Source organism: Rutidosis leptorrhynchoides, chromosome 3, assembly GCF_046630445.1.
Source record: "Rutidosis leptorrhynchoides isolate AG116_Rl617_1_P2 chromosome 3, CSIRO_AGI_Rlap_v1, whole genome shotgun sequence".
In the NCBI taxonomy this organism is placed as follows: domain Eukaryota; kingdom Viridiplantae; phylum Streptophyta; class Magnoliopsida; order Asterales; family Asteraceae; genus Rutidosis; species Rutidosis leptorrhynchoides.
The window spans coordinates 101,841,498-101,856,382 of NC_092335.1; the positions used below are offsets into that span (position 1 = coordinate 101,841,498).

General features: G+C 33.6%; 1 protein-coding gene across 1 annotated transcript; it reads right to left on the reverse strand.

Moving 5' to 3' along the window:
* Positions 1 to 254: 254 nt before the first annotated feature.
* On the reverse strand, positions 255 to 2,836 carry LOC139896583 (uncharacterized). Its single transcript, XM_071879227.1, has 4 exons — positions 2,411 to 2,836; positions 2,075 to 2,206; positions 1,009 to 1,922; positions 255 to 925 (listed from the first exon to the last, which is right to left on the reverse strand). Exons 1-4 carry the CDS (start codon positions 2,700 to 2,702, stop codon positions 293 to 295), a joined length of 1,971 nt encoding a protein of 656 aa, XP_071735328.1. The 5' UTR covers positions 2,703 to 2,836; the 3' UTR covers positions 255 to 292.
* Between the last annotated feature and the right edge of the window lie 12,049 nt (positions 2,837 to 14,885).

Sequence of the window (14,885 nt, forward strand, 5' to 3'; positions counted from 1 at the left end):
ATTTGTAACATTTTTTTTTTTTCAGATTTATATTTCTGTAAGACCACCCCAAAATAACAGTATTAAAAAAAAAAAAAAAAAAAACATTCTCATTTTTTTTCAGTATTCATTCCATTAAAAGTCTTTATTAGTCCGTACATGCTATAATTTGATAAAGTACCGGTGTACGTAGCCCAATATATTCCAAGAAAGTAGGGATAAACTCAATTAAAATACTACTGGTATAAATGTAGATTCAAAATACATGTTACACATTACATCGAAACGGAGCATTTGCATGATAAAGAGGCAGTTACACCTTGGGGTTTTCAAAGTAAAGAACCTGTTTGGCAGGTTTAAAGAGGTACCTAGAGCCATATGTCGACCGGATCACATCGACAAACAAAGAAAATTGCAACTTAATATAGAGGAAGACTGGCATCACGGCAAATACACCGATAAGAATTGGAATCCATAGAAAACCCTTGTTGTAAAGCGCGAAAAAGCTGACCCCAAAAGCTAGTGTCATGGTTGTTATAGATAGGAAGAGAGTTGCAAGCCCTAACATCAACTTGTTGGGTAACGATTCCAAAAAATCACGTTCGGCATATCGAGACGTGAGGATAGATAAGAACATGAGAATAGAAGCTGAAGACGAGAATAGGGAAATGGCATCTGCCACAACAAAAGCTACAAGGGTTGGTTTCGAACGGAACATTGGGATACCAGTATTTTGGTCATAACCCCCTGGAATCGTAAAAGCCGCAGCAAATACCATTGTTGCAATAAGTGCAGCGACAACCATACATTGACTAGCTGTATCTTTCATCCATTGTTCGCCTAGTGTAACTAATTCTTTGTGTTCTTGAGTGAATAACTCATGTGGCGTTAGACCATCTTCGTTCTTCCTTTCTCTATAAGAATGAGGGATCATACTCTTGACTTCCTAAAAAAGAGAGAGTGAGAAAATAGAATAGTTAGATACTACTTTATGTTATTCAACTATTGAAGTAGAAAAATAGCGAATACCTTGAACCATAACAGTTCACGTTGCATTTGTAAAGCAACTCCTGACACATCCTCGAGTTGCTTTTGCTTTGCAATCTTCCCAACTAAATGCAACATGTTGTTATTTTGTTGATCTTTAAGAGGAGTTATCATATCCTTCATGGAACCAATCTCATACAGTAGGTTGTAAATACCCTCTTGACGATGTTTGACAGCAATATGAAATATTGTTTGATTGTTATCATTTACCTTCCATATGAGATCAGGATATCGACGGATGAGTTCAACTAAAAATGTAGTGTTTCCCATTTCTGCAGCAATAAATAGTATCCGAGAAGAGTATGTCTCCTTTGGAGTCCCATTCAATATTTTCTTGGTTTCACCATCCAAGCTGTTAGTACGTTTAACAATAAGTTGAAGTAGTAGTGGACCTTTATCTGCCTTTTCGCTATTCTTGATTATCTGCTGGGTTTCATCATGCATTTTCACAATATGTTCAAAAATTATCTTTCGTAGTTCGAGTGCTTTATCTCCCTTTCCATAAACGTTCGTCTTGTCTTGCGTATTCGAAACTAGGGGACCTCCGCATATATTTTGAGTTTCAACATGCATTTTCACAAGTTGTTTAGAAATGTGCTTTTCTAGTTTCAGAGCTTGATCTCCCTTTCCAGTTGCAGCAGCTGGCAAGGCTTTAAGTATGTCCATGGATCCATCAACTAAGCTTTTACGATATTCGTGAATGAGATTTTGTAGTTGGATAGCTTTGACAAGCCTTCCAGACTCGTCATTCTTGACTGAATCCGCTTTCCCTCTAAGTAATTTTTCGATTTCTTTCTTTGGCATTTTTGCAATATTTTCCCAAAGGGTTCTTAGTAGTTTTAATGCTTTACTTTCCTTTTCTTGAACTCCCACCTTTAAACCTATGGATGCCGAAACTAAAGAAAAAAAAAAAAATATCAAATATCAATGAGTAAAAAATAACGATGTACGAAGTTGTATTATTTTTCATAACTCGATTGCGAAAAACAATCGACCTAAGACCATATAGTTAGTAAACAGCAAGTAGCTCAGCTCCAGAGATATTTACCAGACTTGATGGTTCTGGTGATGAAATTGGATTTTGTTTCAGGAAATGCTTCTCGTTTTCCAGCCAAAATTGCGAGGGCGCCCGCAGTCGTACTAAGTTTTGGATACATATCCACGATCATTTGTGCAACATCTACAAAAGATTTAAGAATCATATTGTGAGGGAAAGTGTAGCAGCAAAAATTAACTATGAAATCAAGAACGACAAAACATAAAATTCTATGCTATCAAATTTTTATTTCAAGATAGACAAAGCAAGAACACAATATTTGATGAATAACGAATAACAAATAACTAAAAATGTGTAATAGCAATAACAAGATACTAAAGTGCTTACCGAACATGTCATTCTCGACACATTTCTCAAGAAGCCAACCACGATTCGTATCTGTCCAACCATCCTCTCGCAAATCATTGGAATTATCGAACAAATACATGACCACATCATAGTTTCCAAACAAGGCAGCCGCATACAGTGGCATCATACTCCTATTAGCACCAGGGATTATCATCGCATTTCTGTTCTTTTCAACCATAATCTTAACCATTCCAAGATTTCCGGCTACAACGGCTAAATAAAGGGCGGTGTTGAAATTTTCATTTTCAAGTTCAAAGTCTTCTTTGTTCATCAAACCCGCTAGATTTTGGACAAACTCTTCCGCATGTTTATGACCTTTTGTGGATACAGCAACGTGAAGTGGTGTTTCCCCATTTTCAGTGATACAATACCTTACCAAGTCACGTTTGTTATTAAGTATGGCGCTAGCAGCTTTCCAATCGCATTTAATCGATGCTTCGTATAGAGGGACACCAATTCTGAAGTATTCTGCTCTATCTCCGTTATCTAGCCGTTACATTATAATTAAAATTAGCTAGTTAGTAACCTATACATCTCGTTACAATTTTACTTTCACTTTTAGATTTATCTGATAATTAAGCATCAATTCTACTGCATACAATATATCACGAAAAAAAAAGTTTCATTTTTTGATGCTTCTATTATTATTGAATATTTTATCATGTTTTTGACACCTACAAAATCAATATTAACCGGAAGTTAGTTTCCATTTTGCCTCCTACGTGGAACGATTTGAAAGACAAAGCAGGAGCGAAACTAGATTTCAAATAGTAGGGGTCATACAACTAAATTAAAATATCGAATCATTCAAATTTAATTGACAAACTAAATTCAACGACAATCATTTAAAAGTTAACTTCTAACACAAATTTCTCATACGATACTTACTTAGAATAAATTACACATTATATAATTTAAAGGTGTAACTTTTTCTTCTTCTTTTTTTTGAAAGCTCAATGGAATTATAAAAGGTCAATGGCCCGACAAATGTACATCAGCCCACCGAAATGAGCATAAATGGATTACATGAAGAAAATCTAAGGTGATTCCCCAAGTTTAAGCCTTGTAGTCCAGAATTTCGAGATCTTTCCTAAAATAAAATAAAATAAAAACTTGGGTGGTTCATCAACGTATAAATTTGGAGTATATAAATTGATTTGTCAATTAATACATCAATCGCTAAAACTCTCAACAAATGGGATTTAGGGCTCACTAATTACACCTAGCACTTGACTTTAATTGGAGATCACAATTCACATCCTTAGACTCTAGAAGAAACCGGTTTAGGAAGCCGTGAAAGAAAGTTTTCGGTGAATTTATCAAGGATGCTTGATTTATTGTTAGTGGGATTTAGATTCATCTTCATTTGGTTCTAGATGGTTCTTAATTTCCGTTTGACGATTGTATTGTTGTGTTAGTCTTTGGTATTTGTGGTGTAGGTTGCTTCGATCTACTTCTGTTGTCGTGAGCTTATGTTTTGGTTGCTTGTATTGTTTTAGCTCGGTAGTTTGGTTTTGTACTTTTCAAGGAGTTTTGATTTTTCAATGAACCTCGTTTTGATTATAAGAAGTTTCAGTTTTTTCAAAAAATAAAAATAAAAATAAAAGAAAATTAGACTCCAGAAAATAATTGTTGGAATGCTGGGCTTTACAAAAAACAATTTACTAATGGGTCAGATATAGGGAGTTGATCCGTACACCACCTCAAATTTGTCATACACCACTAAATAAATTATTTGGAATTTATACCCTTCATTTGGTGGTGTATGGCAAATTTAATGGTGTAAAAGGAAGCGTCAAAATGTCTATATAATTTATTTAGTGGTGTATGGCAAATTTAAGATGATGTACGAATCAACCCCTCTTATCTAAAATCTACATAGTAACATTAATGGGCTTGTGGGGTTCAGCCAACACATTACAGCTCCTTGGACACACCTCCAATGGGGCTTCACGGCCTTCACCTCTGACGCCATAACTTTTGACCAAAAATATTAAAAGTGACATCCAAGTAAATTTGTACACATCATTTTAATATTATTATTTTATTTCTTTTTTAAACAATCAAGTATTTTGACACATTACTCAAAATCTTTCTATAAAATTTAACACTCAAATTTTACATTAAGTACTATTTAACTTCAATATTTCGATATTGTCATATTACACTCAAAAACTCATTTTTCTCTTTAAAAAGTACGGAGTACCATTTTTGCTCCCACGTCACAGTTTGGGTTAAAAGTGGTTTAAGTGTCGCAACGTTTTTTGGCACTTAAAAATGTGTCGATAACGAAAACCCATTGACAATTAAAAGTTTCAATAAATTAATAGAATTTAAAATTTTTGACGCTGTATTTTTCACATTTAAATTCATAATTTTTGACACTTTTAAAACTTATGTCACATTTATAAGCGTCAAAAGTTTATTAAAAAGGTATAAAAACTACAACCTGTCAGTTTGAAACTTTGATCCTAATGATCCCCCAATTTGGTTCAACACACCACACTGTAGTGTTTGTTTTAAGTAGACAATTCTATAAGAGCCTTTGGAGTATGTACAATGGTTAACAACCCAATAAATGTTATAATAATAATAATAATATAGATATGGATAGTCAATTTTGGTGTATACATATAGTCAATTTTGGTACACAAAGTATGTATTTTTATATTGAGATTTTAGGCTATAAATACTCATGAATGCAAGCATTAAACTTGCACCATTTCACACACTTACAAAGTGTTTCTTTCTTTCTCCATTATCATCTTTGTTCTTACACTTCATTATTAGTATTCTTAATCAAGAATCAAATCACTAAAGGTAGTTATAAGCCTACTGAATTATAACATCAAGAATCAAACCACTAAAGGTAGTTATAAGCCTACTGAATTATAACACGTTATCAGCACGATAATCTTAATACTAAATATGGTTGGCTCTGCCACCAAAATGATATATGGTCGGTTATACCACCAAAATGATATATGGTCGGTTATACCACCAAAATGATATATGGTCGGTTATACCACCAGAATGATATAGGTCGGTTATACCACCTGAAAAAATATATGGTCGACACTGTCGCCAAATTTTCATTTATGTTTACTAATATTTATATTTTTGTTATATAACATTTATTTATGATTGCTTACACATGGTCGACACTGTCACCTACTTATCATTTATGTTATATTAAATTTATGTTTAATGTTTATATACTTATGAATATAAATTGACTCTAATTTATCATGATGTTTGTTTTAATTTTTGATAATAGAAAATGTCGAATCTGGAAAAGCTTAAATTTACTCCTTTAGAATCAACTGGAAACAACTACATGCCATGGGTTATAAAAGTAAAAATGCATCTTAAATCAATGGGCATTCTTGAAACCATAAATGAAAACAACACTTGTTCTGAAAAAGAACAAGCTACGGCATGTTGCTTTATTCATCAACATATTGATGAATGCTTACAAAATAATTATGTGACTGTAGAAGATCCCCATGTTTTATGGGAAGGTCTCAAAAGCAGATTCAATAATCAAAGAGAAATTTTACTTCCAGCTGCAATGGAACAATGGAGAACATTAAGGTTCCAAGACTTTAAGAAAGTAAATGAATACAGCTCAGCTCTGTATAATACATGTTCACAACTTAAATTCTGTGGACATGAAATTAGTGATGCAGACATGATGGAGAAAACTTTCTCCACAATGAATGCTGCAAACATCACAGTGCAAAGAAATTTGAGAATGCTAAAGTTCAAAACATATCCTGAACTTAATTCATATCTCTTAGTTGCAGAGCAAAATGATGAGCTATTAATGAAAAATCAGCAATCCCGTCCTACTGGTACACTTGCAATCCCTGAAGCAAATACTGCAAATAATTATAAACAGGGACAAGGACGCGGGCAAGGTCGTGGTTATAATAACCATCACCATCATCATGCCAAAAGCCACAACTATGGTAGAAACCATCCTTATGGTAATGGTAATGGTAATGGGCGTGGACGTGGTCGTGGTCGTGGCCGTGGTGGTCAAAGAAATAGTAATCCACGAAAATATAAATATCAACCACAAAACAAGCCCATTAAACAAGATGTTGAAGAAAATTCTTCTAAAAATTCTGAAGAATCTTGCTACAGATGTGGTAGAATGGACCACTGGGCTAATACTTGCCGAACATCTAAACATCTTGTTAAGATGTATCAGGATTCGCTGAAAGATAAAGAAAAGGAAGTAAACTTTGTGGATAACGTCGATCCAACAGTCACTGAGAAACCATCTGATTTATATGAAGATTTCTTGAATGTTTAAGTTGTGTGTCTTTCGAAAAATAAACGATTTAATATCGTCTGTCTTTGTCATTATGTTTGCTAAATGTTTCAGTACTATCTATTTGCGTTTAAAATATTGTGTAATATTAATGTACTCACTATTTATTTCTTATATATGAAGTTCAATATGAATTTTGCTGGAATACAACATCAATCAAGTGGTGGAGATCTCTGTATAGCAGACAGTGGAACTACACACACTATACTTAAATCCGAGAAATATTTTATTGATCTAAAACCAACGGAAGGAACTATACATACAATATCAGGACCTGCTAACTTGATAAAAGGGATAGGAAAGGCAAATTTCATACTACCAAATGGTACAAAATTTTTAATAAATGATGCCTTATTTTCTCCCAAGTCAAGCAGAAATTTATTGAGTTTCTCCGACATATACCTTAACGGGTATGATTATCAGTCAGTGACAACAGAAAATGAGAAATATTTAAGTATCACTGACAAGAGTCATGTGGTTGAAAAACTGCCAAGACTTAGTTCTGGATTACATTATACACATATAAATGTACCAGAAATACATATGGTAGTTAACGAAAAATATATTGATCCTGGTGTATTCAGTTTATGGCATAACAGATTAGGCCATCCAGGATCAACAATGATGAAAAGGATTATTGAATGTACTCATGGACATCCACTAAAGGATAGAAAAATCCATCATGATACAATGGTTCCATGTACATCTTGCTCTCTTGGAAAATTGATAACTAGACCCTCACCACTTAAGGTTGAGAAAGAATCACCAATGTTTCTTGAAAGAATTCAAGGTGATATATGTGGACCAATTCATCCACCATGTGGACCATTTAGATATTTCATGGTTCTAATAGACGCATCTAGCAGATGGTCTCATGTTTGTCTGTTATCAAGCCGTAATGTGGCATTTGCAAAATTTCTTGCCCAAATTATTAAATTGAGAGCTCATTTTCCTGATTACACCATTAAAAGGGTGAGACTTGATAATGCTGGTGAATTTACATCTCAAGCATTTAATGACTATTGCATGTCTATAGGAATTGTTGTTGAACATTCTGTTGCTCATGTGCATACACAAAATGGTTTAGCCGAGTCATTGATTAAACGTTTACAGTTAATCGCTAGACCATTGATAATGAGAACAAAACTCCCTGTATCTATATGGGGTCATGCAATTTTACATGCTGCTGCATTGATTCGCATCAGACCAAGTGCAAGTCATAAATATTCCCCCCTACAACTTGCTTTTGGTCAAGAGCCAAATATTTCCCATCTTAGAACATTTGGTTGTGCAGTGTATGTTCCAATTGCGACACCACAACGTACAAAAATGGGTCCTCAAAGGAGGTTGGGAATATATGTTGGATATGAAACATCTTCAATATTAAGGTATATTGAACCTATGACAGGTGACGTTTTTACAGCACGTTTTGCTGATTGTCATTTTAATGAAACATTGTTCCCTAGATTAGGGGGAGAAATGAAAAATAAAGAAAATGATGTTTCATGGTGTGAACCTCAATTAAAGTATCTTGATCCTCGCACAAAAGAATGCGAGACAGAAGTTCAAAAGATAATGCATATACAAGAACTTGCAAATCAATTGCCTGATGCATTTACAGATACAAAAACGGTGACAAAATCATATATACCAGCAGTAAATACTCCAGCTCGAATTGAAATTCCAAAAGCTGGCAATAACGTCACTCATGAATCTTTGCCACGTCAGAAACGTGGAAGACCAATTGGTTCAAAGGATAAAAATCCTCGAAAAAGAAAATCAGCTGATAATGAAGTAAAAGAAAGTGTTCAAGAAGAACCACAAATCAGTACTCCTACTGCAGAGGAGATTGATGATGTCAATACAGAAATTGCAATCAATTATGCATATTCAAAAATATTATGGAACCGAAATGAAATGAAAAATCTTGATGAGAAATTTTCATTTAATGTTGCGTATGACATCATGAATAATGATGATGATCCAGAACCAACATCTATGGTTGAATGTCAAAATAGACATGATTGGGCTCAATGGAAAGAAGCAATACGAGCTGAATTAGAATCACTCAATAAAAGAAAGGTTTTGGGATCCATCATTCTCACTCCTAAAGATGTGAAACCTGTAGGATACAGATGGATTTTTGTCCGAAAAAGAAATGAGAAAAATGAAGTTACAAGGTATAAAGCTAGACTTGTAGCTCAAGGTTTTTCTCAAAGACCAGGAATTGATTATGAAGAAACTTATTCCCCTGTTATGGATGCAATTACTTTTAGATACTTAATCAGCCTGGCAGTTTCTAAAAATTTAGAAATGCATCTCATGGATGTTGTGACTGCTTATCTATATGGATCACTTGATAGTGATATATATATGAAGATACCTGAAGGATTTAAGGTACCAGAAGCATCAAATGCAAAACCCAAAGAAATGTATTCGATTAAATTACAAAGATCTTTATATGGGTTAAAACAATCGGGACGTATGTGGTATAACCGATTAAGTGATTACTTGATAAGCAAAGGGTATACAAATAATCTTACTTGCCCTTGTGTTTTCATTAAGAAAACAACATCCGGATATGTGATCATAGCTGTTTATGTTGATGATCTTAACATCATAGGTACAAATAAAGAGATCCATGAAGCCATTCAACTTCTAAAGAAAGAATTTGAAATGAAAGATCTCGGAAAAACCAAGTATTGCCTTGGTTTACAAATTGAGCATATGCCTAATGGTTTACTTGTACATCAAACAACATATACTGAAAAGATTTTGAAACGTTTCAATATGGACAAGGCAAAACCATTAAGTACTCCTATGGTTGTTAGATCACTCAATGTTGAAGCTGATCCATTTCGTCCATGTGAAGATCAAGAAGACATTCTTGGACCAGAAGTACCATATCTTAGTGCAATTGGAGCTCTTATGTATCTTACAAATTGTACAAGACCTGACATTTCTTTTGCAGTTAATTTGTTGGCAAGGTTCAGCTCTGCTCCTACCAAAAGACACTGGAATGGGATCAAACACATATTTCGATACCTTCGAGGAACTACTGATTTAGGATTATTTTATTCTAACGAATCAAAACAAGATTTGGTTGGTTATGCAGATGCAGGTTATTTATCTGATCCACATAAAGCTAAATCTCAAACTGGATATGTATTCCTAAATGGAGGTACTGCAATATCATGGCGTTCTCAAAAATAAACACTTGTTGCTACATCGTCAAATCATGCCGAAGTGATTGCATTACATGAAGCTACTCGGGAATGTTTTTGGTTGAGATCAATGACACAAATCATTACTGATTCTTGTGGACTAGAACGCGATAAAAGTCCAACAATTATCTATGAAGATAATGCAGCTTGCATAGCACAGATGAAAGAAGGGTATATCAAAAGTGACCGAACCAAACACATACCTCCTAGATTCTTCTCATACACTCAAAATCTCATTAAGGACAACGAGATTGGAATGAGATATGTTCAATCCAGCAAAAACTCTGCTGATCTTTTCACGAAAGCACTTCCAACTGCTATTTTCAGAACACACGTTCATAACATTGGCATGAGACATGTTCAAAAGATGTAACAGCTGAAGCGATGTCTACTTGAGGGGGAGTCAACTCCATGCTGCACTCTTTTTCCCTTAGCTAAAGTTTTTTCCCACTGGGTTTTCTTTAGCAAGGTTTTTAACGAGGCAGTAATTTATAGTTGATCTTCAAAAATTGCTATCCAAGTGGGAGTGTTATAATAATAATAATAATATAGATATGGATAGTCAATTTTGGTGTATACATATAGTCAATTTTGGTACACAAAGTATGTATTTTTATATTGAGATTTTAGGCTATAAATACTCATGAATGCAAGCATTAAACTTGCACCATTTCACACACTTACAAAGTGTTTCTTTCTTTCTCCATTATCATCTTTGTTCTTACACTTCATTATTAGTATTCTTAATCAAGAATCAAATCACTAAAGGTAGTTATAAGCCTACTGAATTATAACATCAAGAATCAAACCACTAAAGGTAGTTATAAGCCTACTGAATTATAACAATAAAAGCTTTTTCTTTTTGTCACCAGCTTATTCATATTTTCATTACTTTACATAATAAAATGACAAGAATAACCCTTTTTTGCTGATTCGAATTGGTAGCTTCTAAAAAGAAGCTTTTTTTTTTTTTATTGTGTTGACAGGAAGTTTCTCTATTGATTACAAATAGTTGCATTTTCGTTCACTTAAGTCTTGACAGAAATATGAAACTATATGTGGTGATGTAGACAATAACTGTCAGACTAAAAGAATAAGTAGAAAAACAAGTTTCAGATGGTACCAGTAAGTAGATCTCGGCAACCTAGATTTGGTATTAATCGTCTCTTATTAGCAACTGGAGCAACTGGAGCAACCGGAGTGGCGTTATGCTGGTGGTTTATGAGATTGTGTGCCACGACTTGAGCTAATTGCGCACCTGCTACCGCCATCTGCACAGTGGTACAGTATGATTAACATTAACCTCTATTTGTTGCTTCATTATACATGACTACTAGAGTAGACTACAATATATACTGATTGGAAGTACCTTTAGGTCGGATTATTACTATGATTCTTTTGTAAGAATGTATGAATGATTCAAATCTGAACCACTAATTTAAGGCTCTTCAAATCTATATATAGACATATGGATCGTGATTACTATTTGGACTTTATTGTTTCTACTCAATGTCAACGACGTTTTTTAAAACTTAAAATAAAGTTTGATGTATATCCTTTTGAAATTTCTAAATTTCAAACACACCCTTGCAAATTTTATTAAAACTTCGTACACATTATTCTATCTAGGGTGTTAACGAGTTGAGCTCGAGCCCGACTAGGCTTGAGTTCGGCTCATTTAAAATTTATGGAGCTCGAGCTCGGCTCGATTTGAGTTTAATATCTCAAACTCGAGCTTGTTTGATATCATAGAAGCTCTAGCTTGGCTCGAGCTTGGCTCGAGCTCGACTCGTTTTTTACGTGATATTGTTTAGTTTTTATTATCTAATTTAATTTAATTATAATACATATTCATTTTGTCAACTTTTTATCTACATAAATGAGATTTACTATTAATACTTCAACTTTTATATATATATATATATATATATATATATATATATATATATATATATATATATATATATATATATATATATATATATATATATATATATATATATATATCACGTAAAAAGTTGACAAAATGAATATGTATTATAATTAAATTAAATTAGATAATAAAAACAAAACAATATCACGTAAAACACTAGTCGAGCTCGAGCCAAGCTAGAGCTTCTATGATATCAAACGAGCTCGAGTTTGAGATATTAAACTCAAATCGAGCCGAGCTCGAGCTCCGTCAATTTTAAATGAGCCGAGTAGTTATGATGCATATACGGTGGATGGTTCTAGAAGGACAAAAAAAAAAGATCAAGAATGGGGTACGATGAGATTCATATTGGAGAGCAAGCTAAGGGGAAAAAAGAGTCTGATTTGTTTCCTAATTAATTGTCTAGTTATTTTTAAATAGGGTTAAAGCTATAAATAGGTCATATACTTTCATTTTTGTCTCAACGTAGGCTATATACTCCGAAAAATACCAATATAGGCTATATACTTTCATAGAGTGTACTAACATGAACGAACAAAACTTATTAACCGGACAAACAACTAAACGATGACGTGTCATCCTACGTGTAGAATGACGTTGGTGATACATCGGAACAAAACTGAAAGTATATAGCCTACATCGAAACAAAACTGAAAGTATATAACCTACATCGTAACAAAACTGAAAGTATATGACCTATTTGTAGCCATATAAAATGCAAAAAAATGTTAAATAATTAACTCTACCGGTTCAACGGGTAACTTGTTAAATTTATGTACATCGATACAACTTTTAAGAGTATATAACCTACATTGGTATTTTTTGAGGTATATAGCCTACATTGGGACAAAACTGAAAGTATATGACCTATTTATGGCTTTAACCCTTTTAAATAAGGATTATCATCCATTAATTGTTTCCTTTTCTAAGTTATGCCAGTCCTATATATATATATATATATATATATATATATATATATATATATATATATATATATATATATATATATATATATATATATATATATATAGGACATTAGCTTTCTTTTATGCGGGAGTTTTTTTCTACCGTGATTATTATTGAATAAAGAAGTCGCAAGTTTGCGCACCTATCTTTGTCATTCCTGCTTGTGTTTGTTTTCTCGTAATTGAAGACTCGGGGACGAGTCTTTTTAAGAAGTAGAGGATGATGCATGTAAGGTGGATGGTTCCAGAAGGATCAAGAAAGGGGTGTATGAGATTCAGCTTGGAGAGCAAGTTAAGGAAAAAAAAAGTCTGATTTATTTCCTAGTTATTTGTGTAGTTACTTTTAAATAAAGATTTTCATCCATTAATTTTTTCCTTTTCTAAGTTATTCAAGTCCTATAAATATAGGACCTTAGCTTTGTTCTATGCAGGAGTTTTCTTCTATCGTGATTATTATTGAATAAAGAAGTCGCAAGTTTGCACACCTATCTTTGTCATTCCTGTTTGCTTTTGTTACCTCATAATTGGTTAACGATCCGTTAATCATTATTTGGTATCAGAGCTTAGGAATTGGCCAATGAATCGTGGATATGGTGGTCGAGCTAACCCTCACAGAAACGCCGAAAGAGGCAGCGAAGGTGATCCATGGGAAGCTGAGATTGCTTGTTTGCAGTAACGAATTATGGAATTAGAAGTGGGCCGATATATGCTTACGATGTTAGGTATGACTTGAAACAAACAGAGGACCAGTGCGAAAGTATGATACATTGCTGATGCGTCGAGCGGATTTATGTAGGACCATTATGATGATCCCTTACGGACCATTGGTATGAAGGTTGAGAAAATTTTTAATATGGAGTATATTCCCAAACCTATCGTAGATAAAGATTCTGAACTCATCTTTGATACGGATGGTGAGGAGGAAGATCACGAGTGTAAGGTTGTGCAGGATATTGAAATCATTGAATTCGTGGTTTCAGTTACTAATAAAAGCACCAATCAGATGGGTGCTTTGCCGCGAAAAAATAACAATGCTAATAGTAGGATTGCTATCAATGTTAATGCTGCCACCATTGGAGAAGCACCGGAAGTAGTATATGATTATGAAATTAGGGGACACGACAAGGTTGTAAATCAGATCAAACCCTTAAATACAAATATCGAGCTTAATGCACATAACGTGATCTACAATGGTATATTTGATGAAGTATCATATATGGAGTATACGATGTTGAAGTTAATCTGGTTTCATTCCAAATGATTGAACTGAATGTCAATAATATCCCTACAAATAACTGGCTTAATGTCATTGAAAACTCGAGGACGAGTCCTTTTGAAGAAGATGAGGATGATGCATATATGGTGGATGGTTCTAGAAGGATCAAGAAAGGGGTAGGATGAGATTCAACTTGGAGAGGAAGCTAAGATAAAAAACAAAAAAAACAAAAAAAAAATGGAGTCTTATTTGTTTCCTAATTATTTGTCTAGTTATTTTGGAATAAAGATTTTCATCCATTAACTGTTTCCTTTTCTAAGTTATTATAGTCCTACATATATAGGACCTTAGCTTTGTTTATGCACGATTTTTTTTAATCGTGATTAATATTGAATAAAGAAGTCGCAAGTTTGCGCACCAATCTTTGTCATTCCTGTTTGTTATTATTACCTCATAATTGGCCAACGATCTGTTAGTTATTAAGTTATATATTATATTAGTATAAAAATTGTTATTAGTGTATATAATGAAAAGTTCGATTAGGCTTGTGAGCTTGTTCAAACTCGGAATATGAAACTCGAATTCGTGCTCGTTAAACGGGCTTTAAAATATGTTCATGTTCAAGCTCGACCTCGTTTAAACTCGGCTCGAATCGAGTTTTTAACGAGTCGAGCTCGAGCAGCTCGCACGTAGATCGAATCATTTACACCCTAATTCTATACAATGATTTCCAATTTCCTATATATTAATACTAGATAACTCATATTTTAATTATGT